Source organism: Meriones unguiculatus, chromosome 8 (assembly GCF_030254825.1).
Source record: "Meriones unguiculatus strain TT.TT164.6M chromosome 8, Bangor_MerUng_6.1, whole genome shotgun sequence".
NCBI classification, from domain to species: domain Eukaryota; kingdom Metazoa; phylum Chordata; class Mammalia; order Rodentia; family Muridae; genus Meriones; species Meriones unguiculatus.
In genome coordinates this window covers 17,062,535-17,086,992 of record NC_083356.1, presented here as the reverse complement: position 1 = coordinate 17,086,992, position 24,458 = coordinate 17,062,535, and the positions used below count along the sequence as shown (strand labels likewise).

At 36.6% G+C, this 24,458-nt stretch overlaps 1 protein-coding gene across 2 annotated transcripts in view; it reads right to left on the bottom strand.

Annotated features, from left to right (window-relative positions):
* The window catches only part of Smc1b (structural maintenance of chromosomes 1B), a 58,603-nt gene extending 34,252 nt beyond the window's left edge, over positions 1 to 24,351 (bottom strand). Inside the window, exons 1-12 of one of the 2 annotated variants that reach the window (XM_021630892.1) lie at positions 24,229 to 24,351; positions 18,933 to 19,121; positions 17,426 to 17,538; positions 17,137 to 17,340; positions 14,064 to 14,302; positions 12,105 to 12,363; positions 10,973 to 11,113; positions 9,075 to 9,157; positions 8,313 to 8,520; positions 6,508 to 6,693; positions 3,987 to 4,166; positions 252 to 398 (exon numbers count right to left, since the gene is read on the bottom strand). In XM_021630892.1, coding sequence (XP_021486567.1) covers positions 252 to 398; positions 3,987 to 4,166; positions 6,508 to 6,693; positions 8,313 to 8,520; positions 9,075 to 9,157; positions 10,973 to 11,113; positions 12,105 to 12,363; positions 14,064 to 14,302; positions 17,137 to 17,340; positions 17,426 to 17,538; positions 18,933 to 19,121; positions 24,229 to 24,337 — 2,058 coding nt within the window. In that variant the 5' untranslated portion in view covers positions 24,338 to 24,351. The remainder of the gene's footprint in view (positions 1 to 251; positions 399 to 3,986; positions 4,167 to 6,507; positions 6,694 to 8,312; positions 8,521 to 9,074; positions 9,158 to 10,972; positions 11,114 to 12,104; positions 12,364 to 14,063; positions 14,303 to 17,136; positions 17,341 to 17,425; positions 17,539 to 18,932; positions 19,122 to 24,228) is intronic. The other variant, XM_060390549.1, reaches the window with a different exon arrangement.
* Positions 24,352 to 24,458: the final 107 nt, after the last annotated feature.

Genomic DNA, 24,458 nt, shown 5'->3' with positions numbered 1-24,458 from the left:
CTGGATGTGGTGGTACACAGCTATAATTTCAGCACTTGGGAGGCAGAACAGATGTATCTTTGAGTTTGCGGTCAGTTTTATCTTACACAGTGAGTTCCAGGATAGCCAGTCAGCTCTTGTCTCAGAAACCAAAATAAACAAATAAATAAATGTAGAGCAAACAAGCAATCGGAGGAACTTATTTTAATAAGAACAGATTACTTAGTTTTGCATATCCCCTGTTACTTCACAACCTTTATGATGAGGCTTACCTTTAGCTCTTGGACTAGTTGGCCTCTTTTGTCTCTCAGACTGTGTAACTCTTTCTCATCCCAGCACAGAGCCTTGTGCTTTAAGTCACTTGACCCTCCAGAGATCACTCCAGATTTTAAAAACAGCGTTCCATCAAGTGCTACTGCCTGTATCATGAAAACATTTAACCTTAGAGAAATGTATTTTAAGATACTTTTGTAGGTAAGATTTTGTAGATGTGAAAAACGCTTCCTGCACTTTACTAATAAAATACAGATTTCTGAAGGAATACAAATCACAAATATAAAACCCATTTTACTAATGCTAGACAACAAATTAAAAGCAACCAGAGGTCTAAAATAAGTTGTATACTAGCTTCCAACATACATAATACTGAGATGCAAAACTATATTTAATATAAAATCATTTGCATTATATAATCCTTTGTTTTAAAGATTCTGAGCTGTATATCAACAGCATACTATGAAAATTACCCCCAAACAATTGCATTCTCCAAAGAAAGAAATTTAAAGTTAAGGCAAAATTGTCCAGAGTTTATAGTGTTCTAAGCAAGTACTTTAAAGGAATAAAATAATCAATTATTGACATTTTACAAATAATTTTCATTTTATTTTATGTTTATTGGTGTGAGGGTGTTAGATCCTCTGGAACTGAGTTACAGATAGTTGAGAACTGCCATTTAGGTGCTGGGATGAGTTAACAGATAGTTGAGAACTGCCATTTGGGTGCTGGGAATTAAACTCAGGTCCTCTGGAAGAGCAGCCATGCTTTTAACCAGTAGACCATCTCTCCAGTCCAGTTTTCAACATTTTATAAATGTTTCTACTTAATTAGAATGAAAAATGTTCCTGGCTCTGTCCCCCAGATGCTTTCCCCAAAGATAATCAAAACTTGTCTATAAATTCTTAGTTTCTTGAAATATCTGCATGTGCAGACACCTTCAGGCACCACACTGCACATTAGTGTACATTTGTCAGGGTGGGTATAAGGAGAAAAAGAACCAAAAGCCTAAGTCAAGCATTTTGCCCTCAGCCTTATATATTGTTCTTTTGCTAGTATCTTTTTTCCCTAGTTTCTAAGATTTAATTTTATGTGCACGGAAATTCTGCCTGTATGTATGTATGTGCACCATGCACATGCCTGGTGCCTGTGAAGGTTAAAAGATGGGATCAGATCCTCTATGAATGGATTGTTGTAGATTGTTGTGAGACACTATGTGGGTGCTGAGAATTGAACCCAGGTCTTCTGTTTAGAGCAACAAGTACTCTAAACTGCTGAGCCATCTTTCCAGGCCTGTGAGAAGCTATGCTTATTTTTTTTGTTTATTTTTATTTTTGAGACAGTAGTATGTAGTCCAAATTGGTCTGAAACACACTGAATAGCCAAGGATGACCTTGAACTCCTGACCCTTCTGCCTCCATCTCCCAAGTCCTGGTCTTACAGGTGTGTATCACCATGCCTAGCAGAAATGTTAATTTTTACATTGTTGTTTGTTGGTATTGTATGTAGTTTAGACATGCCACTATTTTTAAATTAACCAGACTATAAGTCACTTGAAATGTAAAAAATTTAAAATACAGGAAGTCTACAGGAATTCAAAACCACAAACTGGAGATGAGAGAATTTCTGTGAAAATGTGGTATCTAAGCCAGACAGTGGTGGCATATGCCTTTGATCCCAGCACTTGGGAGGCAGAGAGAGGTGGATCTTTGTGAGTCTGAGGCCAGCCTGGTCTACAGATCAAGTTCTAGGACAGCCAGAGCTACACAGAGAAACCCTGCCACAAAAAAAAAAAAAAAAAAGAAAGAAAGAAAGAAAGAAAGAAAGAAAGAAAATGTGGTATCTATCTAAATTGTTTTACCAAATCTAAAACACATTTTTTAAAAAATTTCTGGAATATAGTTGATATACAAATAAACCAGATTAAAATTTAAAATATATAAAGCATGTTGTTGTGAAAAAGAAATAAACTGAAAATAAGGGTTAAATTAAGGGACAAATAGCCTTATCCTCACATGGCTTTTTAAAACTGAGTATACAATCTTTAAAAATCAATTTTATAGGGGCTAGAGAAATGGTTCAGTGGTTAAGAGTACTGGCTGCTTCCAGAAGACCTACGTTCGATTCCCAGAATCCACATGGGAGCCCACAGCGTAACTGCAGTTCCAGAGAAGATGATGTCCTTTTCCAGTCTCCAAGGGTACTGAGCACACTCATGGTGCACCTATATACATGCAGAGACAAAACACTCATATACATAAAACAAAAACCTATTTTATAAATATACAGCATTAATCACGTTAAAAAATGATTAAGAATGGATAATCTCAGAAGAATAGCTTGTTTTATATTGATTTTTGATGCTAGACATTCTCGATAACTGTTATTTGTTCATGAAGTGGCTACCACTTGCTTGAGGACTATTTGCTAGGTATTCTGGCAGCATTATGTCTAATGTTACTTAATGTAAGCTTTAATTCTAATGAAAGAGTTACTTATCGCCTCAATTTTAGATACGAAAAAAATAAGAGTTTAGGAACTTAACTAACATCACATAACTAATTACTTATTATATAGCATCGCCAGTCTTATTGTATGGCTTAGGCACTTAAGCACCGATATACTTTATAAAATAATATATAATTACTTGAACAATAATTTAGCATTGCTCAACTAAATCCAAACTGTCCAGGTGAGAAAAAATATATATATCTGTATTTGTGTGTTGGTGTATAAAGATATCAGTGCATGCGCATGCGTGTAGAGGCCAGAGCAGGATATGGGGTGCCTATGTTTATTGCCCTCTGCCTTACTGTTCTGAGACAATGTTTTTCACTAAAGATGCTTGTTATTTAGATTAACAAGCTAGATTTTAGAATCCAAATGTCCCTGCCCTCCAATGGTAGAATTAAGGGTATGTGGAGCCATGCCTGGCTTATGTGGGTGCTACTTGAAGTCAAATCTGCATATTTATAGAGGAAGCATTCTGACCCACTAAATCACCTCCTCTGTCACTAAAACCAGACTTTTTATAAAAAATCCAGGGTAAACACAGACCAACAAGGGCATTTATCTACAAAAAGTGAAAAACTCAACCGCCTTAAGATACTGTAATAATGGAACTTCTAAGATACAATTTGTGATTAGAGAAATGTTATTGAAGTTAATTTTATAAAACTCAACAGAAGAGCCGAGGATGTAGCTTAGTTTGTAGAGTGCCTGCCTAAATATAAATCACTGGGTTCAACCTTAGGCACATATACAACTGGGCATGATAGTGCACATCTATAATCCCAGCACTTGGGAGGCAGATGCAAGATGATCATAGTTATTGTGGTTATCCTCAGCTATAGAGCAAGCTCAAAGCAAGCCTGAGATTCATGAGGCCCTTTCTCAAAACAAACAAACAAACAAACAAAAAAAAATCAACTGAAACCATTTTAGGTTGTCCGATGCTGGTTTTCCTTCTAAAAAGAACATATGAAGCTGAGTGGTGGTGGCACATTCCTTTAATCCCAGCACCTGGGAAGCAGAGGCAGGAGGATCGCTGTGAGTTTGAGGCCAGCCTGGCCTACAAAGAGAGTCCCAGGACAGCAAAGGCTGCACAGAGAAACCCTGTCTCAAAACAAACAAACAAACAAACAAACAAAAAAAGAATAAGAGAAGAGAGAGGGAAGGGGAAACATTTATAAACACTGCTTCAACTTAGCTGAAAGTGTGATCAAATCTCTCACCTTCCGTCTTTCAGGTCCACCGAATGCAATGTGTCTTGCTTCTTCCACAGTCTCACAGACAAGGCCATTTCCACAAACAAACTGAATCACTTTTTTTAGCTGAGGTAACTGAGTCTTTATAACATCAATCATCATTTTACAGCCCTTAATCTCCCTTAGTCGTTCATTGATTGGCTTGATCTGAAGGGTTAAAAGGACACTTGGAATATTAGCAACACAAAAATGAAACAAAAAATGCTTATTATATTCTTTCCACAGTATAACTAAGAGTTAACAATATGCTCTTTATGCAAGAACTTTCAGCAAGAAACTGTATCCCACATTATGTCATGTAATATTTTTCAGAAATAGGAAAACTTCATCAAAAGACAGAAAATAGAACTTCCAGATTCAACTACCACTAACTAGCTGAAATAAAACAATATATAAGTATTTTGTGTTCTTTAAATCATAAAACACAGCAGAATATATTAGCCACTTAGATGTACCCAAAAGCAGCACAGTACTACAGATCTTAAGACAAACAAAGCAAAAACCCTCTAGGCTGAAATGATCAGGACAGCCCTCAGATTATAGATTTACTTTCAGGTTTCTGTCTACAAGTCACAAATGTATCTGCCAAGTGTTTCTGAAAACTAGCAAATGTAACTAACTCATTTCTGTTAAACAAAACAAAAATCTTATGATATTAAAAGGTGTATATGTATGCACACGGGAAAGGTAAATATACATATGTTCATATGGCCTGAGAGTATAAAAATACTATATAAAAATAGTATTTCAGAACTGCACTAGAAATATTCCCTTTGTAAGGAATATACTTCTGTATAAGGTTATTTTTTACATTTATTTATTCTGTGTGTGTACATGCATGTGTATGTAGGCGTCTTCTGGCATGCCTCTGGAAGTCAGAGCATAACCTATGAGAATTGGTTCCTCCTACCAAGAAGGTTCTTCAAGAGGGACTGACCTTGAACTCAGGTTGTCATGCTTGTTGGCAAATTCCTTTATTCACTGAGTCACTTGATAGCTCTGTACGAAATTTTTGTTGTCATTTTTTCCTGCATTAACATGTTAAGTAATTTTTTAATTTTTTTCTGCATGTATATCTGTGAACTACATGCATGAAGTGGCCATAGAGGCCAGAATAGGGCTTTGGATACTCTAGGGTTGTAGTTAAATGTGGCTGTTAGCTGCTACCTAGATACATTGGGAATCTAACCCAGGTCCTCTGTAAGAGCAACCACTTCAGGTTATCACTTCAGACTCTCCTGTATTAGATTCCTATAAAATGTTTGCCTTGAAAAAAATTTCAAATGAGTAACAAATAAAAAATGATTTTTACCAAGCATGGTGGTATAGCAAGCCTTTAATCCCAGCACAGAGGAGGCAGAGGCAAGCAGATCTCTAAAACTTTGAAGGCAGCCTGGTCTACAGAGTGAGTTCCAGTTCAGCCAAAGCTACACAGTGAGACCTACCCCCCTCTCCCCTCCTAAAAACAAAATTACTTTAACAAGCAAATGACTTAAGAGTAAAATTCTTTTTGTGAGCATAGGCATTAGCAAAGCTAGAGAAGCACAAAAGGTGAGTCTGATCTCATGTAACACAACTAGCATTTGTTGACCCCACTCTTCTGTGTAGTACCATGGCAAGTAAAGATCCCTTGCAACAGTCCAACAAGATGACAATTTATTCCTTTACTCATAAATGAAGAAAAAGTACAGAAAACTTAAGAACCAACTGGTAGGGCTTCTTAGGAATAGCACCAGGATCCATGCTGTAGGGACATGTGGATCCATGCTGTAGAGGCCTGTGCTTTTGTGTGTGTGTGTTTGTTCATTTTGTTTTTGTTTTTGTGGACAGGGTTTCTTGGTGTAACAGCCCTGGCCGTCCTGTGCTTTGCAGACAAGGCTGACTCTGAACTCACAGTGTTATGCCTGCCTCTGCCTCTCAAGTGTTCTACCACACCTGGCAAATGGCCTGTGCTCTTAAGCACTATGCACTGCCTGCAGTTCAGGGTTCAGATCACTGTAGAATAGAATATTTTCTTCAGTTGTCAACAAAAAGAATCTCTAAAGGATAGCAATGACCAAGTTCCTTTTCTAATGTATTTCAAGACACACATCTCAAGACTCAAAAATTGGCCTGCTCTACACATCAGGACTAGGCACCTACACCTGAGATATCATTTACCAACATGTATGTCTTAATCCAGTTCTTATACTTTGTTATAGAACAGAACATCCTGTTGGTAGTGGGCAGAACAGTGTACTTGTCCAGTGATAAAATTAAAGACATTAAGAATTGCAGCAAAACTATATTAGGAAAAAATAACATGAATCATGAAAGATAGCACTTTCCTGATATTATTTTAACACCAGCCACTTGAATGACTGGTGAACCGGCATCCAAGTTATACCACTACTACCCACTCCACTATGATCTTACAGCTGCCAGTTTGGAGCAATAAAGATATATTACATTTGGTAATTAATAAATAACAAACATCAAAACTTCTTACATCAAGGTAATCTAGAGCAAGGAATGTCTCAGGTTCAGCTCTTTCCTCCTTCAGAAATCGAATACAATCTTTTGCTACCTTTTCTGAGGCTACAATGATGGCAACCATGTATCGGCCAAAAAGCTTAGTCACAGCCAGCTGGTATTTCTTATGAATAGGATGGCACAGATCAAGCAGTCTTCCAAACTTAGTAGGTTTCAAAACAGATGAAGAAAACAAATATATTAATGAGAAACATGCAATTTATTGTTTTCTAATGTAACAAAACATCATAGATAACTGTGTAAAATTCATGTCCAATTTAACAGTCCCATTCAAATTAATCTGAATGCTTATATTTAAATGTGGACGGCTGTTCAGAACTTTCATTTTCTATAATGGACAACATCTTGACTGCTTTCCCACAGAGTGAATCAAGTGCCTTCTTTGAGCAATAGGTGACTGAATTAATATTCCTGCTCTACTCAGTTTCCCTGAAAGACAGGAAATGAGGGCTCAGCTGATGCTTTGTAAAAATACACTGTTTGATTATCTCACTCTCTCTCTGGAGTTTTAAATTAGTATCCTGTTTCAAGGCAATTCTATCCTGGGTAGGAAATCACACCTTATTTGGTAGGAGGAATTCAAAATGGCCTCTCAACTTAATGAGGAACTCTGGAGCTTTTTCTTCATTGTGAAGGCATTAGAGGTTCCCCCTGATTTTCTAGTTTTTAAAATCAATTCACTCCCCTTGGAAAAGGAAACAAGTACATAAGCTTTGCTTCTTGTCAAATTGAGGATACTCAATTGAAGAATTTTCAGAATTTAGCCAAACCAGTTTGGCTTCTACAGAGTTCTGAATAAGCAACCCTATACTTAAAATGCTGAGTCATCATTCCAGCCCCTTCTCCATCTTCAAAAAAGAAATCTGTACAACTGTCACTTTCTGTCATTCAATATGATTGCTGAACTAGTGGATTTAAAAAAAAAAAAACAAGGTTGTGTCATTTTGCCATGAATTGAGGAAACAAGATTCATTAACTTAGCCCTGTTCCTCTATTATTATTCATGAATCAAAGTAAAGACTGAAGAAACAAGAACACCAAAGACCTGGAGACTCTAGGTTCAGTCCCTAGCATAACACATAGATACATACACAGAGTTCCTTGAAGAAAAAAAAAAAAGTGTTTAAAAAAGAGGATGTAAAAGGAGATAAAGAAGGTGGCCATGAAAACATGACATCATGAAGGCCAATGGCAAGTGTTTTGAAACAGAGCAATGGTGAAGTGTCAAATACTAAAAATAAGGAAATGACAGAGCACACTGAGGCAAAAGTAAGGCCCCAGATATAATAGAAAATAATGCGGTGAGGCTAATACCCAAGTAACAGAGCATATCATTGCATTTTGGCCAAAGAATAATACTAAGTTTTACTGTATACAGTCAAAAAATGAAAATATGGCAATGATTCCTGCCACAAAGCATGAAGAATTTGAGTGTCAAGGTTTCTTGAATGACAGGAGACCAAAACTACTTAATACCATATTTCCTTTGGGGATACTAGCCATAATGTATACTGGCTAGGTATTGTGTTCATGTAAACATTTCTTTTCAATACTTCCTTACAAACAATTTAAATACAAATTTAACTTCAAATTTATCCCTTGTTCTATTTACTATTATATTTTAAATATAAACTGTCAAATGTAAAATTCAACATTTCTAAAGTAATTTTGCTTCCTTAAAATGGTTTTATTTCCAATCTCAAGTAAGAAGACTATTTTTAGAAATGAGAGAGCATAGCCTTTAAAATTCCTTCTAATTACCACAGAATCTGGATAAAGTCTTTTAAGGTTTCCTAGAACTTCTGCTCTTCTCTGCTGACGTTTTCCCTCATGGTTATCAATTCCAGCATTCTGCAATTCATTTCTAATAAGACTCAATTCTTCATTAACTTCAGCCATTCTTGATTTGGTATTGTCAATTTCTTTTATTAGGGCTTCTTCTTGCTGTTTTTTATCTTTCAAGCAATCCCTAGAACAGTAACAATAAGAACCAAAGAATTGAGAAGTAACAGGTTCAAACAGTCTTCTCTCACCCTGTATGAGGATGGAGTAGTGCAACACTAAGCAGGCAAAAGAGTTTTTGATCATTCTTTGTTCATATGAAAATATGTATTTCTGGTCACCACAAGAGCAAGGATAGTTCAATATGAACCAGAGCAATTATCACAGGCTTTGTATCAACGCAAAGTTCACTAAAATTCCTTAGTGGTAGATTAAATACTATGCATTAGCGTTCATGACACAATTCATTACTATTTTCAAATTTTTGAGATGTATTTTTATGTGTATGAGTGTTATCCTGTATGTATGTCTGTGAATATTTATGTAGTGCCCATGGAAGCCAGAAGAGGGTATTTTCAATTTTTAAATGTTTATCATGTGATAGGTATAATTTTTAACAAGCTATGAAGAAATAAAAGACAATGGAATGAGAATATCACACAATTGTTACATTTATTGACTATTTAGAGAATACACTGCATCATTTAGATATGAAAAAGCTGCAAAGATTTTTCTACTCACTCGCATGTCTTTGTATATTCCTCCAACTTCTCTATTCGTTTTTTATGCTCTTCTATTTGCTCTTTTACTTGTTTTAGATTTCCCTACAATAGGAAATAAACCTAAAATCAGTTATAATATTTCAAACAAATAAATTGACACATCTAGAATTTAGTTTTAAGATGTTAAAAGTTTGAAATGTATCAAATATGATTATATGAAAATATTTAGGGCCTGTGTGATGGCTTAGCAGGTGCTTGCTGTCATGCCTGATGAACGAAGTTGAGCCACCAGGACATAAAAGAAGGAATTCTCTCAAGCTGTCCTTCGACTTCTATGTGTGCATGAATGTGCTTGCGCAATCACACACACAGATATACAAATAAATGTAATTAAAAATTTAAGAGAAATATAAAAGAAAAATTTAATTTTGAAAAGCTCATACAAAGCTTTTACATAAAAAAGATCAGGAGTCAATTCTGCCAATATTTTGTTAAATATTTAGTCTCAGTGATTTTACTGGTAAATTCAAACTTCAAGTATATTATTTTAAAATTTATTTTATTCATTTTATGCATGTCTGCTGCCTACAGAAGAGGATGTCAGACCCTCTGCAACAGGAGTTATAGGTTATTGTGAGCCACCATGTAAGCACTGGGAAAGAAATCCCGCAAGAATGACAAGTGCTCTTAACCACTAGGTCATCTCTCCAGTTTAAAAACATTATTTTCAAGTATAAACAGTTCATACCTGTCTTTCAAACTAACTCATTCAATAAATGTCCACTCACTGGTTACCATGCAGTAGTAGCTAGAGATATAATAATGACTGGAATAGAGTTCCTGTCCTCAAGAAAGTAAGTAAGTAATGACAATACGGTATTTAAGTATCACAATGATGCAAGTACCTCCAGGGCAACTAATAGGCACAAGGATAGGACTTCATGCAAATCTTGCTCTATTTGTCCTTTATCATTAAATCCAAATACTGCACAGCAGCAGAATCTGTCACCTGAGAAAGGTAAGTTCTAAGATGCTTGACATCACACATAGAATTAGATCCTAGACATATCATGTTTTCTCCTATGCAAATGTACCAACCACATTTACAACAATAAAACAGAACAATACAACAACTAAGTTATTTATGCATTGTTTATTTTTTAATTTCCCATTTAGTTAGCCAGGGATATAAGTGAAACCACCCATCCAGTTTTCCTTCCAACATAGACAGATTAGCTCCTCTTGGGCTACAGTCATTCCTCAAATATGTGGGGGAATGATTCCAGAACCCATGATCGTGAGCCTTTTGCATCTACTCCAATCCTTATATAAAACGACAGAATATTTTCATATAATTGATATATATCTTCCTATATACTTTAAATCCTCTCCGGAAGACTTTATATAATACCTGGTGTAGTGTAAATACTATATGAATAGGTGTTATATTGTATTGCTTATAAAGTGACAAAAAGTACATAAAACAATGTTCAGTAAACATATTTTTACCCTGAGTATTGTTAATCCTCAGTTGACTCCACGGCTTTAAGACCCACAGAGTTAAATGTATTTAATGTCCTCACTCTCCCTATCCTCTTCATGCTATTGAACTAAAGTGTTCATCACCACATAGATGCACAGAAAATGTTTCCTAAACACATGAACAAAGGTACTGTGTACTTTAACTATAAAGTGCATTAAATAAGCATTCTAAGAACAACAGAGAATCCAGAATTATTTATTTTACTATGCTTGGGAAATCAAACGTGTCCTACTACTAAGATATAGGCTCCTAGCCCTTAAGAAGTTTTAAAATGTGTTTGATATAAATCCATTTATATATTGGAAAGGTAATATAAAAGGGAGTAACATCTCACTGCAAACAATTCTAAACTATGACTATATAATCCATGGTACCTGAGTGTCTCCATGCCTCCTCTTTTCAAATGCCAGTCTTTCCTTTTCTGCCTTCTGTTCCCACTGCAGTTTTTCCAGTTGTTGTGTCATTATAGCTACCTTTCGTCTTACTTGCTCCTTAAGCTCTTTGTAACGATCCAGCTATATAAACAGCATTGACACATTATTCACCAAAACGAAATTATTTGTATGGCATCCTGTTCTCATAAAAAAAAATCTTTATACAAGTTAGACCATAATTAACCATCTTATCCAGGCAAAATATGTGAACCTAATATGAAGATCTCCTTATTAAAAACTCTTTAGATAGAAAAGCAAAGTAATCAAGACAAACTCTATAATAAAGTCCCTGACAGAAAATCTAGAAAAAAGCCAATCTGGAAAAAATGGTATCTTATTTTCCTAGTCACAATTATTTTGGTGTATACAAGATTAGCATAATTCAACAAAAGAGATGAATAATGACACTTTAATTGAAAGAATGTTTGAAAACTGACTTACACATTTTAATTTAGTTGTACAGTTTACTGATTAATAATTTTAATCTTATATACTGTATTACATTGACTATTAATTCATAACTTAACAAGTTAAAATCTTAGTTTCTCCTGTCAATTAAGTCTCTTCAAAGCCACATATATCTGTATCTTTAAGTTTATATACTATCCAAGAGAGAATTTTTTTTCCCCCAAGACAGAGTTTCTCTGTGTAGCCTTGGCTATCCTGCACTCGCTTTGCAGACCAAGCCGGCCTTGAAATCACAGAGATCTGCTTGCTTCTGCCTCCCCCAGTGTTGGGATTACAGGCATGTGCCACTGCGCCTGACTCAAAAATTGTTTATCTTTAAAATAATAATAATTACCTAACTTTTATTATAGTATAATTTTAGGTAGTAATAGGCTTTAATTAACTCATAAACATTACAACACTATTTAACCATATGAAGGAAAAATAGCTTAGTCTCAGGATTACATTTAGATTTTGTGAAAAGATTAAAGAAATTTTAATTCCTACATTTTCCCTTGTTAGGGATAATCTCAATAAATTGTCAGAGAGGTCATCCTTTAAATTTTTTCAAATTAAAAGAGAAACTGAAACAATAAAAATGTTTCTAATATTTTCATTTTTTCACCTGACTATTCTCCAATTCAATGTCTCGCCCTTTGTGTATGATTTGCTCTTCCATCTGCTTTTCAAAACTTCTCCAAGCTCTATCTAAATCAACCAGTTCTGCCTCTAAGGCTTGTATGTCATATTCCTGCTTAGAACACAGTTTTTCATTGTCTGTTTTCAATTTCTTAGACAAGTCCAATTTCTTGAGATGGTGAGAAGTGTTTTCTTTAGCTTTAATGTACTGAGGCCTCTTCTGATTTAAAATTCCTTCAAGAGATCTAAAAAGAAAAAAAAACTTTTTAATTTATTTTTAGCATATAAAAGGCAAGTAATTAATTTCTTGTTTCTTATTATTTTTATTTTTTAGAGACAGGGTCTCACTGTGTAGCCCTGGCTGGACTGGAACTAGCTATGTATACAAAGCTTGAGTGCAGAGATCTTCATGTCTCTGCCTCCCATGCGCTGGGAAGAAAGGCGTGAACCACCAAGCCTAGCCAAAAAAATAAAAAGTAATTTTGATCAAATAATACTCAAAATTAAATCCTAAAAATTAACTTGCAGAGATTGTTTGGTATATGCGTAGTTGCCACAGAAAATAGTACTATTAAGATTCTGGGGTTTGCTAGTGGTGATGGTGCATGTCTTTAATCCCAGGACTCAGGAGACAGAGGCAGGCAGATCTCCATGAGTTCAAGGCCAGTCTGTTCTACAGAGCATTTAGAGCTACAGAGAAACCCTGACTTGAAAAATCGTCAGCCTGTTTTCCCTTGAGAAACAATTTTATACCTAGAATACAGTGCTTCTGTATAATTATCTTGTAAAAATTCTAAGGATTTCAGAACTTCTTAGGCTAGGGGTATAGAGCAAAGTCTTAGGAGTTGAGTACACTGCTCTCAGAGAGGACCAGATAAATTTCCAATATCCATCCTGTGTAGCTCATAACCAATCTGTTAATTCTAGCTCTAGGGAATCTGACACCTCTACCTAGGGAATAAGGCACCTACACTTAGTGTATATAACCATACATAAATACAACACATAATTTTAAATATAAAATCACTTAAGCTATCGTTTTTTATTTCCACTCCATTAATAAAGTTGTTTGGTACATCTGTAATACAGTTGGTCTTTTGTCACATTTTGTATTCCATTTGGTAATCTTAACTCTACTAAATCAGTTTTCAAATTTTTGTTTTATATTAAGGTTCACTCTTGGTGCTCTAGTTTCTTTGATTTTGACAAAGTCATAGTTTAACCAGTTAAAAAAAATAACACTGTGCATCTACTATTCAATTCTCCCCTTCTCTTGCACCTACAGACTATCCTAATGTATAACATTAGTAGTAGGAGAAAGCATGGGAATACAGAAGAAAGGCACTATCTTTACAATGTATATTTAGAGGCATTCCAAACTAAAATGTTCATTTAATAAAATCAATTTTCAGCAGGGATGTGGTGAACACTTTTAATCCCAGGACTCAGGAGTCAGAGGCAGCAGATCCCTGTGAGTCTGAGGGCAGCCGGGCAACACAGTGAGACCATGTTCAAAACAAAACAGAAACAAAACAAAACAAAATAAATAAATACAAATTTTAAAAAGTTAATTTCTAAGCTGAGAATATAGCTCAGTGGTAGAGTACTTGCCTATTAAATGTGAAGATCTAAGTTCAGTTCCCAGTACTGTCTCCCCAAACATATCAACTTCTGAAATATCAATTATATTTTCTCAGTTTATATGAAACATAACATTTGGACCAGAGAAATGACTCTGAGTAAAGATACTTACTGATAAAATTTACCTGAGTTCAACTCCTAGAACCTACAAGGTGAAAGGAGAGAACTGACTTCTTCTGGTTGTCCACTGGCCTCCACGTGCATGTTTCGGTAAGCACACACACACACACACACACACATATGCACAAATTAATGCCAAAAAAATTTTAAAAAGCCCAAGTTAATATTTATTTTAAAAACTTACTTCAGTTCTTTTGTTGTTTGCTGTAGTTGTCTAGTTAACATTCCATGATCCTTTTTCTTAGCTTTAATTATCTTTTCATGGTGAGAAAGAGTATCTTTTACAACACTCAAATTCCTGTCCATGTGTTCTAATTCAGTGTTTAGAACATTGATTTTTTCCTCATTATAATATAATTGGAAAAGCATCAGTTGTATCTTGTTTATTTTCAATTCTTCAAGGAGACTTTGGTACCGTTCTGCCTATAAACAGACATAAGATAAAGGGCACACATTTAAGCTTCAGTTCATGAACTCAACTACTATATTAGCACATCATCTCTAATGAAATTTGTCAGAAAAAGAATTATCTCTTCCTTGCGTTCTCTCTACCATTTGAGAAAGGACATAGTCTCATGTGGCTCAGCTACTCTCAGACCTGCTACGCAGCTGAGGATGACCCTGAATTCCTCATTTTCCTGTCCATCTCCCAAATGCTAGAATTTAGAATTGTAAGAAACATCCAGCCATGAAACCGTATTCCTGAACAAAAGTAGAATTACTTTTTGGAGCTTTCTGGATATATTTCTGTAATAAAACAGCAACCAAGAGACGAGTCTGCATTCACGTACTTGGCGATCAGGTTGTGACAGTGAAGTGGCACCTGTTAGCATGGGTCCTCAGAAAGTTGGACAAGTCGCTCAACATTGCTGGAATCAGCTTCTTTAATGTAAACTGAAAGGATTATTATTTAAACAGGTCCTTAGCCACATTACAGTCAATGATTCCAAGTAAAATTTTTGCCCTAAAAAGTAATTTTTACACTGCTATAACTAATAGGACTATTAGAATTTTAAATTACTCATGACAACGAAGAATTTTCTTAACATTTGTGCTAACACTAGAGAAAACAGGGATTGAGGCACCACCACCTCATGAGGTAGGGTCCTAGCCAACAAAGTTTCACAAATAACTTATAAGCAGATGTTTGCTAAGGACATAAAAAGAAAATAATCAGGAAGCTGGACTATTCTAGTTGTCTTTATAAAAATGTTTTAAGTTTTGCCATTCTATAAGCTATTTCAGTATGCTCTGAATCCTATTTTCTGACTTACTGCTCACCCTTTTTACTAATAAGATACAGAAGAATTATAAATGTTCACAATATGAAGAAACTGAGCAATATTCTAAAAGGGAAATAAATTCACTTTTTATTTATTTCCTCAAATATTTACTGAGCACTACATATCAGATTCTGTCCTATGTGTTGGGCATGTGGTAGAGAATAAAATTAGATAAGCCATGCCTGTTTTCAGAAAGCTTATATTGCAGTTTTTCTAATAGAGGGCAAAGGACTCAGAGACTTCTAAACAAAGCAAACAAAAATAAACAAGATAATTTTATATAGAAATATATGTTTCAAAAATAAGCTAGCAGTATGGTAAAAAAAAAAAAGGAGATACTAATATAAATGTGGCTCTGAATAATGAAGTGAAGAAATGGTTTGGGGAAAGCTTGAGTTGCAATGTATCACCTATGTAAAAAAAAATCAGAAATGTTTGTAAGAATCCAGCTATTTTCCATTACACAGACATAAAAGATTATAAAAACATACAATGTTGTTCTTTTCTTTTGGAAATGTAGTTATTTTTCATTAAAATATATTAACTATGTTAACATGAAATGAACTTAACCAATTAAAATTTTTTTAGTTTTAATTTAAAGTAGAATAAACAGGGCTGAAGCAATAGCTCAGTAGTTAAGAACAGTAGCTGCTTTTCCAGTGGACTGCAGTTCAATTTCCAGCTCCCACATGATGGCTCACAACTCCAGAGGATCCATTGTCCCCTTCTGGCCTCTTCAGATACCAGGCACATGGTACACATATACTCATTTAGGCAAAACATGCACATAAAAAGTAATAAAGCTAAAACAAATAAAATATAATAAACATTGGAAATGTAATCTGTTATGAAAAACTCTTAAGTGGGCTTCAATGACTTGTATATGTGCACAAGATCCAGAAGTGTTGAGCACCTCTGCTATACTGTCTGTTGGAAGTAATCTGCTGTTCGAGACTGTAGCCCTTCCAGTTCACTCTGAGAACTCCCTCTCCCCAACAGGGCCTCCTACTCTCTGCCTAACTTCATCTGAAAAATGTCTTTGGACATAAATGCCCCTAACCACAAAAATGGCCTTTGACACAGATCCCTGCTAGTTCCCTCCCTCTGTGCCTATAGGATAATCAGCTATTGTGTTCCTGTTCATATGAGCATGGTGTTTAATGCAAATCAAGCATCCTTCAAGTGCCTAGTTCCAACCAAGTATATACATCTATCCTGAGAACCCCCTACCTACGCCCCAAGGGACATATAGCCTTTGTTCTCCCTAAAGTTGAACTAGATCCCTGAAGTGGTTCCCAGAGTGTTTGATCTCCATCATGCTCGTGGCCTTCCAAGCTCTGCACCTCACCTTCTGCTCCTCCTGCCTTCGTGGGCTGGTGGCCCCAGAAAGGAGGAGAACCTCATTGTCTTGTATGGCAGGTATGTTAAAAAAATTTATCTTGGGGAAACAAGATGGCATAGAAGTGTGCTTGCTGCCAAGCCAGACATTCAATCCCAGGATCATGTGGTAAAAAGATACCTAAATAAGGTATTGTAAGGTGCCCTCTAACCACCACACATAAACCTGAACACGTGCGGGCGTGCACACACGCATGCACACACACACACACAGTAAAGGTTAAAAACCATCTTTTTAATTTTTAACTGAATGCCAGACTTTGTTTCTTCACATCATTGATGGAATCTTTTAGTAGCCCACAGGCAATAAAGTGGGGGTTGTTTGTCTTTTAATTTTTTAGAGAAACTTTCTCTTTGGAGTCCTGACTCTCCTGGAACTAGCTCTGTACACCAGGCTAGCCTCAAACTAAGAGATCTGCCTGCCTCTGCCTCCCAAGTGCTGGAAATAAAGGTGTGCACTGCCATGCCTAGCTAATGACTTAAATTTTAATTTTAATTTAAAAACTTAAATTTTAAGTTTTTCCTTATCATGTACTTATGTACTTAATAACTGATGACAACTTCAGGGCACCTTACCTCTTCTTTCTCCATTTTTGCATGTTTCCGCTCTGTAGCTACATTTTTTTTCCTGTTAAAATGAAATTGTGCATCTTCTTCAGCTTTTTGTAGCTTCTTTTTCTTTGCCTCATATTCTCCTATAAACTCTCCTGAAGTACTGATTTCTTCAAAAAACTGGGTTCTCTCTTTGGGCTTTTTCATGGATATTGACTCTACAGTTCCCTGTTAGTAACAGTAAAACATAACAGCATGTAAAATATGGTACATGTTTTTAAAATGATTCATATAAATAAGTACAACTACTTACCTGAAATACTAGACAGTTCTGTGCTTTGACTATTACGCCTATCTTTTCCAACTGTGCTACATATGCAGAACGACTCACAGGTTTATCCCCAAAATGAAATTCTGAGCATCCCCCTAAAACCAAATAAACGATTACAAAAATATTTTTCTTATTGAAGTGGCTAGTTTTAAAATAATATAACCAATATACCTATAAACAAGCTCATCCAATTACTCAATAAATAATATATATTATATACTAAAAACTATTTCACAGTAGTTACAGATAAAAAGTGCTTGATCTCAAAGAGTTTATATCATAGAGATATAAGCAAACTATTCAAACAAAATAAAAAGCATGTGAGACTGTGATACCTGAAAAGAGTGAAAAAGATGGAACAAAACGATGTTTCTGCATGCAGGGAAAGGTATTACAAATTTTAGTATAATGAACAAAGGAATTTGTATTGACACAAAGAATTCTCAGTTATAAAGCTATAGGCTAGGTATGATGACACAGCCTACATTTCTAGCACCTTTAGGAGGATCACTTGAACTTGTGTTAACAATACACCAATAGGCCAACACAACCAATAAATGTTCAAAAGGAAGTGAGAAAACTGTCCAATGACTACTCCAAATAATTAAATGTAAAAACACTTAAATTACATTTCTAAGTATCTATGTCACTTAAGTTAGTAATATAGTGTTTATACTTTGGAAACGTAGTCAAGTTAGATATGGGAGTGCATGTGCAATATCTGCACTTGAGAGCTTGAGTAGGATTGTGAGCTAAAGGTCAGCCTGGACTATATACCAAGACCTTGTCAAAAACGGGAGTAAAGGTGAGGATAAGGTTGGGAGTATGTATTTTAGTGAAACAGAAAGAAAACAAGTAAAAATAATAAAATATGTACCTAAAGTCTGAGCATGATATATTTATTACAGATGAGCCATAATAGTTTATTAGAGTATCACAGGGAATTCAGCAATAAATAATAAATTTAATTCAAGTTGCTGCTGGGTGTATACAAGCCAAAAATATACATGTAATTATAAGAAAACAAGCATAGAGAAACTGAGAAATAAGTTTTATGATGTCTCTATCTTAGAGGTTGACTCCCTCCTTCATCTTAAGGAAATATCCAAGTATAAAAATATTACTTGATGCTGGGTATTGTGGCACAAGCCTCTAATCCCAGCACTCAGGAGGCAGAAGCAGGGGGAATCTCTGTGAGTTTGAGGCCAGCTTCATCTACAAAGAGAGTTCCAGAACAGCCAGCGCTACACAGAGAAATCCTGTCTCAAAAACAAAACAACAAAAATGTTACTTGACAGTAAGAGCAGTGAACAAGAGTGTGTGCTCAAGTAAGAGTATTAATAGGAAATAAAACAGGTTCTGTTATTCGCTTCTAAGAAAAAGTCTGATATTCATTATGCCAGTGATTTATAAGTCCCAGACTTCAAAGAAAGAAAGAACAGTCAATAAGATCCCGAACTAAAGTTTACACACATATACACACAATTACCTCGGATAATCCTTGTGAATGTTTTCTTTTCTCCACTGTCCTCTATGTATATAATTTTTACACTTGCAGAAGAAGAAACAGGTTTTCCAATATGTGCTCCATGAATAAGTTCTTGAATATTTTTTACTCTTAAATTAGTTGTTTTTTCTCCCATTACAAAACTAAGTGCATCCATTACATTAGATTTTCCTGGAGAAGAAAAGAGAGTTAAAGATACACTCTTAATGACTGAAAAAACCATTTAAGAGCCAGTCAAACCACCAAAAGAAGTTAAATACAGCCAATATTCAAGTATCAGAAGTCTTGTTTGGTTAATGTTTAAAAATCTATGTGACTAGAAAACTCCAGGAGGTGAACTGTTTCTTCCACGTAGCTGTGGCAGAGAGACGTGAATATAAGGATATAAAAACATGAATCAAAACTAACTAGCTAAATACAATTAAACAAAACAAACATGAATCTCAGCTCCCTCACACTACTGGATATCATACCAGGGCAAATCACTTAGCATCTCTATTTCAGTAACTCCCATTTTATGGAGAAATAATCACATAAACATCACAACAGCATAATACCCCTCTATACTTAAAAAAATTAAAAAAGTTAAATGCTAACTGAATGTAGGATCTTCTCTAGGTACAGACTAAGACTTCTAGAATCTTCATGGTTTTTTAGATGTGGGCAGGGTTTCTATAATTTCATGGTAAGAATGGCTCATCATGTCTGAACTTGGTGAGACATGGCTTTAATGGTGAGGATTAAACATGTGCTTCCTTCTAGGAGTCTGGAATTTTGTATGTACTAGGTAAAGGGTATGAGTGTCTCTCAACTAAAACCCTGTGCACTGAGTCCATGTGGCTCATGGATAGGTGACATTTTAACATGTGAACTTACTGCTGAAGGAATTTAGCTTTTCCCACTGTAATCATGCTTGTAAAACATAACCCTGAATAAACTATGTGCCAAAACACTGAACATCTCCTAGCAAACCATCAAACCAGGGGGTAGTCCTGGTGGTCTCCAATCCCACTGGTCGATTTGCTATATAAGGAACGATAAAGATGAGTCTCTTCTATCAAAATTATAAAACTTGTGTTTAAGCCAACTGGAGATGTGCATACCTTTAATCCCAGCACTTGAGAGGCAGAGGCAGGCAGGTCTCAGTGAGTTTTTTAGGCCAGCCTGGTCTATATAACAAGCTCCAAGCCAGCCAGAACTACATAATGAGACCCTGTCCCAAAAAACTAAACAAACAAAAAACGTGTTTTAAACAAGGAATTCAAATATTTTATCCCCCTATCAAGTAAATCCTTTCCTACAAAAACGCTCTGCTATATTCCTGGAACTTAAGCAAATTAACTGGCTAACTGCTTCCTGATTTTCTTCATTTCTCTTTTACCATTCTTTGTAAACTAGCCAATTGCCAAACTGTAAGGTCAGACCCTAACCAATGGGAAAAAGACTAAGACACCACCTGTCTTAGAAAAACCAACTGCATTTCCTGTCTCAGTGAGCTTGCTCTTCCAAGCACACCTTCTTGATCAAGACACTTGTCAAGATCCTTCAGTTGAAAAAGAAAAAAGATCCGTCAGTTGGAGTGGTGGCCTTTTTCTTTGTGACCCCAAACTAATTTATAACATTATACTACTATAAACCCATAAATAGCTATAATTTCAAGGTACGATGCCAGTTTAGCTCCCATACAAGCAATCTGAATTTCCAGTGCCAGAAAGTAATGTAAACAGAGAGGAATGTATTTCTAAATACAGAAATACAAGTGGTTTTAGAGGGGCAGAATCTTTCTAAAAAGAACAATGGATTTTTATAAATGCTGCACACACAGCAGTGCAGTGGTGGTACATGTCTTTAATCCCAGAACTCAGGAGGCAGTGGCAGGTATATCTATGAGTTCAATGCCAACCTGGTCTACAGAATGAGTTACAGAACAGCCAGGACTAAAGAGAAAAACCCTGTTCTGAAAAACTAACTAGGTAGGTAGATAGAAACAGATATAGACATTGAATTAGCAAACCAAGCCAAGAGACTGCTACAAAAAAATTTAAGAAGACCATTAGGAATGCAGTTATTTTAGAAGAGCTATATTTTAAGCTATGATCACTTAATAAAGATGAACCAAGATTTGAAAACTATGTTACACTACTTTTCTCTCAATCTTTTTTTTTCAACCTCTCAAAACATAACTCTGTACCTTTCCTTTTTGCCACTCCTTTCCTAGTTCAAATTCTTAAACACTTTTGTTGGACTCTTCAGTCTTTGATTTCTAAGTCCCTCAAAGCATCTATTTATCCTACAAACATTTCCTGAATATGTATTTTCCAGGCACTCTGGTAAATATCAGAGCTAAAAAACAGTAAAATATAGGTTTTCTCTTTCAAAGCTTAATGGACACCATTGAATTTTGGACTAGTCTCATAACTAGATACTAGAATATAAGACCAAACCAAATGGAGTAACTCATGTAAGTTCCACACAATCAAAATGAACTTTTAAGGAAGCCAGTAAATCCTCACATAGACTGGTTTATCCTGAAAGCATAACCATTGAAAGTCCAATCTACTTCAGAGCTGGGTATAAGGAAAATAATCTGCCATAACTTGATGTTGGCCAATTCACTTTTATTGTTCTTGTAAAAGCCAAGCATTCTATTATTGCTGGTAGAATACTCATTTTGCTTCACTGAATGAAGTGTTGTCTGATGGAGGTCACTGAATCACAAACAAAAGTCAATTATCTCTTTAAATTTCTTGTACTTTTTTCTTTTCACTGCTCCAAGGTGCTTACAGTGGGAGAATGTGATCTGTTGAACCACATTTGATACTAGACACCTGACATCTTGTTATTTTATTTTTTGCAACAATTTCCCAGGAAATTAGTATTTGCATTTTACAAATGAAAAGTCACAAGAAAACATGTTTTAGAGTGATATATTTGGTTCCCAAATACATTGTTTGCAATAAATGTAGGAAATCACAATATACTCTAAGTTGTAAGGAAAATGTGAAATACCACAAAAACACTTAACAGAAGGACCAATAGCCAGAGACCAAGTTAGATTTCTCTCTCTCTCTTTAAGATTTTAATTGCATATGTGTTTTGCCTGCATGCATGTATGTATACCACATGTGTTCCTGGTACCTGCAGAAACCAGAAGAGGGTGTCAAGGTTCCTTAAAGCTAGAATTACAGATGGTTATGAGTTATGTGGGTGCTAGAAACTGGATCCAAGTCCTCTGCAAGAGAAGCTAGTACGTGAAAGCTAGTACTAGAAGCTAGAAATCACTGAGCGATTTCTCTAGCCTGAGTTGGCTTTTTTCAGGAGATAATTCTGGGTTAAGTTTTACCGTGTAAATAAATTTAGAGAGGGGGTTGTTAAAGGTAAATATATCATCCGAGAAAAAAAGAAGAGTAGCCTGTCTTAGGTACAAAGAAGTAAGAAAGCATGGTAACATTTCAGTAAGAAAGCTTGTAAGAGGTAAGGTAAAAGGCTGGGTAAGTCATCTAAAAATTACAACATACTATACTTAAAAAATTGCATTTCATACTTTAGCTTATGGAAAGTCATGGAAGGGTTTAAAAATAAAAGCACTGTGCTAAATTAAGATAAATTTAAAGGATATAACATTCTGATACACTATGCAGTTCTGAAGTGAAAACGAGTTTTGGCTGAAGACTGTTTTGGGATTAGTTAAGGAATCCAGATTTGAGAAGCAGATTTATTGAAAGGCTAATCTTCTGAAGAAGAAACTATATTAACTCATTTTCATTTTTTAAGAAGTTCACAGAGTAAAATCTGTATGTATATGCTCCAAAGGAATAGAACAATCATCTCTGAATTGTAAACAAATGTTTTGATTTTCAATTCTTTTTGTTTTTGTAGACAGGGTTTCTCTGTTTAGCCCTGGCTGTACTGGATCTCCTTTTATAGACCAGACTGGCCTCGAACTCACAAAGAACCACCTGCCTATGCCTCCCAAAAGAGTGCTGAGATTAAAGGTGTGCACCACCACTGCCTGGCTGATTTTTCTGTTCTTATTTTCTAGTTTTTTACATTACATGTATACCACTTTTATACTAAAAGATTCTTCAAAAAATTGTCTCTTACTGCAGTAAGAGAAGGTGGGGAAAAAGAAGCTGGATGCTAAATCAGAGGGTAACCAGATACTATGATTAGAAAACAGTAACTGCTGGCCTGCCAGTATAGGCTTAACAATCGTTCGTTGATAAAGATTAATAAAACAGGTTTGCAGTTCAGAATGCAGACATCTGCTGTTAATTATTTAAACGCAGCACTAAGAAAATCATTCCAGAAATTATCGTTTAGCCTCTAAAATTCCCTTTCTTCACCTTAACTATACGTGGGTTACAAGTCTTTTGTTTTTTCCCAACAAAGGCCAAATCCATTTCATTCTTAGTATTTGCTGTTGTTGCAGGGAGGGTGGGGGCGCGGGGTATTACAGAGAAGGACGGCTAGGGACTGGTGAGGGCAGCCAGCAAGGATTGTTGGCTGAGGAGTATTGGTCCTAGACTGCCCCCAGGTCCTTGGGTCCCTTTCAGGCTTACAGTGGGTGATGGAGCTTGGTATATAGGGGTGTGCTCTGTTCTCTTGGACCAACAATGGGCTACAGAGGACCCTGGGTCCACTCAGGCTGAACGGAAGGAGCAGGGGTTGGTTCCCTCAGACCAACTGGGGTAGCGTGGGTGGCTGGATCACCCCCTCCCCCAGGCCTACAATGGGCTCTGGGTCCCTTTGGGCCTACAGCAGTCAATAACAGAGACTGGATTGGCTCGGTCCCCTCAGGCCAACAAAGGGTGAGGGTAGGTCCACTCAGGCTTAGAATAGTCAACAGCGGGAGTCGGAGTCCGGAGGGCCGGAAGTGGGGATAGGGGCTTGGTCAGCAGGAAACAGCGGGGAATGGGGGTGCCTCGATACCCTCAGGCCAACAATGGGCAAGAGCAGGCCACTGGGTCCCCTCCGGACTACAGCAATAACACAGTCGAGGGATGGGGACTCGGTCCCCTCAGGCTTACAGCGGGTGAAAGTAGGGAATTGGGGGGTGGCTTGGTCCCCTCATGCCAACAAAGGATGAAATGGGTCCCTGGGTCCCCTCAGGTCGACACCTGGGGCCTCTAGGTCCCCTCAGGTCTACAGCAGGCGACAGCGACGACCGAGGGTGGCTCAGTCTCCTCAGGCCAACACCCAGGGCCCCTCAGGTCTACAGCGGGCCGCAGTGGCCCATGGATTCCCTCGGGCCGAACTGTTCTGGGGCGCTGGTTACCCGAGCCATTGGGACCGATGATGCAGGTGAACCTCTTGAAGGGGCCGATGACCTGGCGGCCTCGCCACGACTTGAAATTCTCCACGAGCAGCAGCTCAAGGCGCCCCATGGCGGTGCTCCGTGCCTCAGCCGCTTCCTCGTGCGCCAGTGGGGAAAGCGCGGGAAGCACTTTGCCAAGTCTCGCGAGACCGGAACGAGCGCGGTGCCGTTGCCTAGCAACGGAGGTTGGC